This window comes from Etheostoma spectabile, unplaced genomic scaffold (assembly GCF_008692095.1).
Source record: "Etheostoma spectabile isolate EspeVRDwgs_2016 unplaced genomic scaffold, UIUC_Espe_1.0 scaffold463, whole genome shotgun sequence".
In the NCBI taxonomy this organism is placed as follows: Eukaryota; Metazoa; Chordata; class Actinopteri; order Perciformes; family Percidae; genus Etheostoma; species Etheostoma spectabile.
This window is the reverse complement of record NW_022605615.1, coordinates 164162-166790: the sequence shown is the minus strand read 5'-3', so window position 1 is coordinate 166790 and position 2629 is coordinate 164162. Positions and strand designations below refer to the sequence as shown.

Below are 2629 nucleotides of genomic sequence, written 5' to 3'. Positions count from 1 at the left end.
GACAGTGACGATTTGGATTTTCTAGAGCAACGACATCAAACATCATCCTGGTTTAATCATGTAAAGCATTTGGTGCACTTTGTCATTAAAAAGTGCCGTTTACTTCATCTGTAAAACAGCTGGTCTGTACTTGCAAGTTGCAAAAAAAAAAATAAGAAATCAACCCTTTAGATAATTGGTTAACTGGATGGAGTCATTTATAAAAAGACCAAAAAAAAAAAAATTTGATTGACAAACTCCATCTAATTCATTCAGAAAATAATTCACAGATTAATCGACTGACTCGTTAGCTGCAGCCTCACTGTACTCACGAGCCGTCCTCCGCCGGCGTCTCGTTCTCCAGTGAAGACTGGGTCGGGGGTGAGCCTCCGTCGGACCAGCGGGACGCCTCCCGAGCTCTCCGACGCTGCTCCCGCTCCACCTCCTCCGCGTCCTCCACGCTCCTCTGAGCCGTCAGCCTGCAGCCAAGGGAACACACACACACACACACAGTTAGCAAAGGACTGGACTCTAGCAAAGATCTGGACTATAGTAGGCCTTCAAAAGGCCCCGGACTCTAGAGGCCCCAACTTCGTACGACCTCAAAGAGAGCACGACCTCTGTATGACCTCAAACGGTCCCAGCCACCCGACTGTCTAGATGGCCATAACATATAGTACGAACCTTCAAACGACCCCGGAGTTCTAGAGGCCCCCAAAACTATATGTACGACCTCAAGAAGGCTAAGACGGACTCATAGAGGCCCCAAAATAACAGTAGCGGGGGTGCTGGGTCAGACAAAGGAGCAGGCCGGGAAACCATACATAGAGGACTCCACTGAGAGAATTTTGAGGTGTGTAGTTGGTGACTGACCATCAAAATTGTTCGCCCCGCGGAGCTCTAGAGAGGCCCCAAAACTATAGTCACGACCGCCTAGAAGGTCAACGCACTCTTAGGAGACCCAACAGCGTATAGTACGACCTGACAGAGGAAGGCTGTCGTGCCGGACCTTAGCTAGTATACCCAAAAGGCCCGAGCGAGTTATAGGTATGGACCTCGCAAAGGACCCGGATCTCTAGAGGCCCAAAAAATAATAGTACGACCCGTCAAAAGGCCGCCGGACTCTAGTATGCCCTCAGAAAGGCCCGGGACTTAGTGAGAACCCTCAGAAGGCCCGGACTTTATATGGACCATAAGGCCAGCGACTCGTAGTATGACCTCAAAAGGCCCCGACTAGTATTATACCTCAAAAGGCCCCGGACTCTAGTTGACCTCAAAAGGCCCCGGACTCTAGTATGACCTCAAAAGGCCCCGGACTCTAGTATGACCTCAAAAGGCCCCGGACTCTAGTATGACCTCAAAAGGCCCCGGACTCTAGTATGACCTCAAAGCAACGGAAGCTAGTATGACCTCAAAAGGACCCCGACTCTAGTATGACCTCCAAATGCGACCTATATCCTCAATCCGGACTCTTAGTATGACCTCAAGAAAGGCTCCAGACTCAGTATGACTCAAAAAGGCCAACGGACTCTTAGGTGTGATGTACCTCAAAAGGCCACGGAAACGCTGTAGTATGACGCAAAAGGCACCCAGGACTCTAGTATGACCTCAAAAGGCCCCGGACTCTAGTACGAACTCAAATGCATCTGAATGTTGTACTTCAGTGCTTTCATTTAAGGAAAAACGTTGACTTTTACTTTTGTGACGGCAGTTTTTACATTTGACCTGAGAACCAGTATCCATCTTATGTTGTCTGACTCATGCTGAATCTTGTCCGTCTAGAAGTGCTCTCCCACTTTCATAGTGACAGAGAAGGATCAGATTGAAGCTAAAACTGCTGACAAATTGAGATATTAAATACTTTATTAAATTTCCATCCATCCATCCATCCATACACACAAAATAGGTTTGAATTGAATGATTCTTGGTTTGCAACTAATGTTTTTTCTGATAAATTAAAATGAACCATTTACTCAATGTGACACATCTTCAAGTCGGTTCTTTTGTAAAAACCCTCAAATATTCAGTTTGCAGCGATATAAAACAGAAAAACAAAAAGTTCAGTATTGTTGCTTGAAGAGGGAGAGACTGAAAGGATTTTGATAATCAAAATAAACTGAGAAATCAAATTTTAAAAAAAAGGTATTTGTGCTAGCAGAACAATGTGCAAAACTAAAGCGAAAACCTGAATGGATCAGAAACTCAACGCTTGATCACCTAATTGTCGACTTTAAACTTAATAAGTGCTTTTTGTTGCATTGCTGCTCACAGGAGACGTCTTTTAATCCCTTGTGGTTAAAAGTAAAGCTTAAAATGAGAAACATTTGTCATGAATCACACTACACGCTGGGACCTCGCTGTTGGCCCTCAGCCCCCCCGGCCCCCCCACTCTCGGCCCTCGGCCTCCTCGCTCTCTCACCAACGAGTCCTGCGGAGAGGCCGAGACCCGACATCTGCCGGGCCTCGGATCAGAAGTGTGTATCTGCGGGATAAACACAGCGTGACATCACGGTATTTATTACACACACTGTTAATATTTATCAGGCGATGAAGAGCCAAATGGGAGCACTCAAACCCTCTCAACATCATCGACCCTGGGAGCGTTAATTCAAGGACTTCGACAGCAGAGTGACTAGGACTGCTTCAGAGG

The 2629-nt window shown here is 46.5% G+C and overlaps 1 protein-coding gene across 1 annotated transcript in view; it reads right to left on the bottom strand.

Moving 5' to 3' along the window:
• lsp1a (lymphocyte specific protein 1 a) overlaps positions 1-2629 on the bottom strand; it is a 39997-nt gene that overhangs the window by 28091 nt on the left and 9277 nt on the right. The window contains exon 2 of the mRNA XM_032511806.1: positions 312-458. Within this exon, the coding sequence (XP_032367697.1) occupies positions 312-458 (147 nt within the window). The remainder of the gene's footprint in view (positions 1-311; positions 459-2629) is intronic.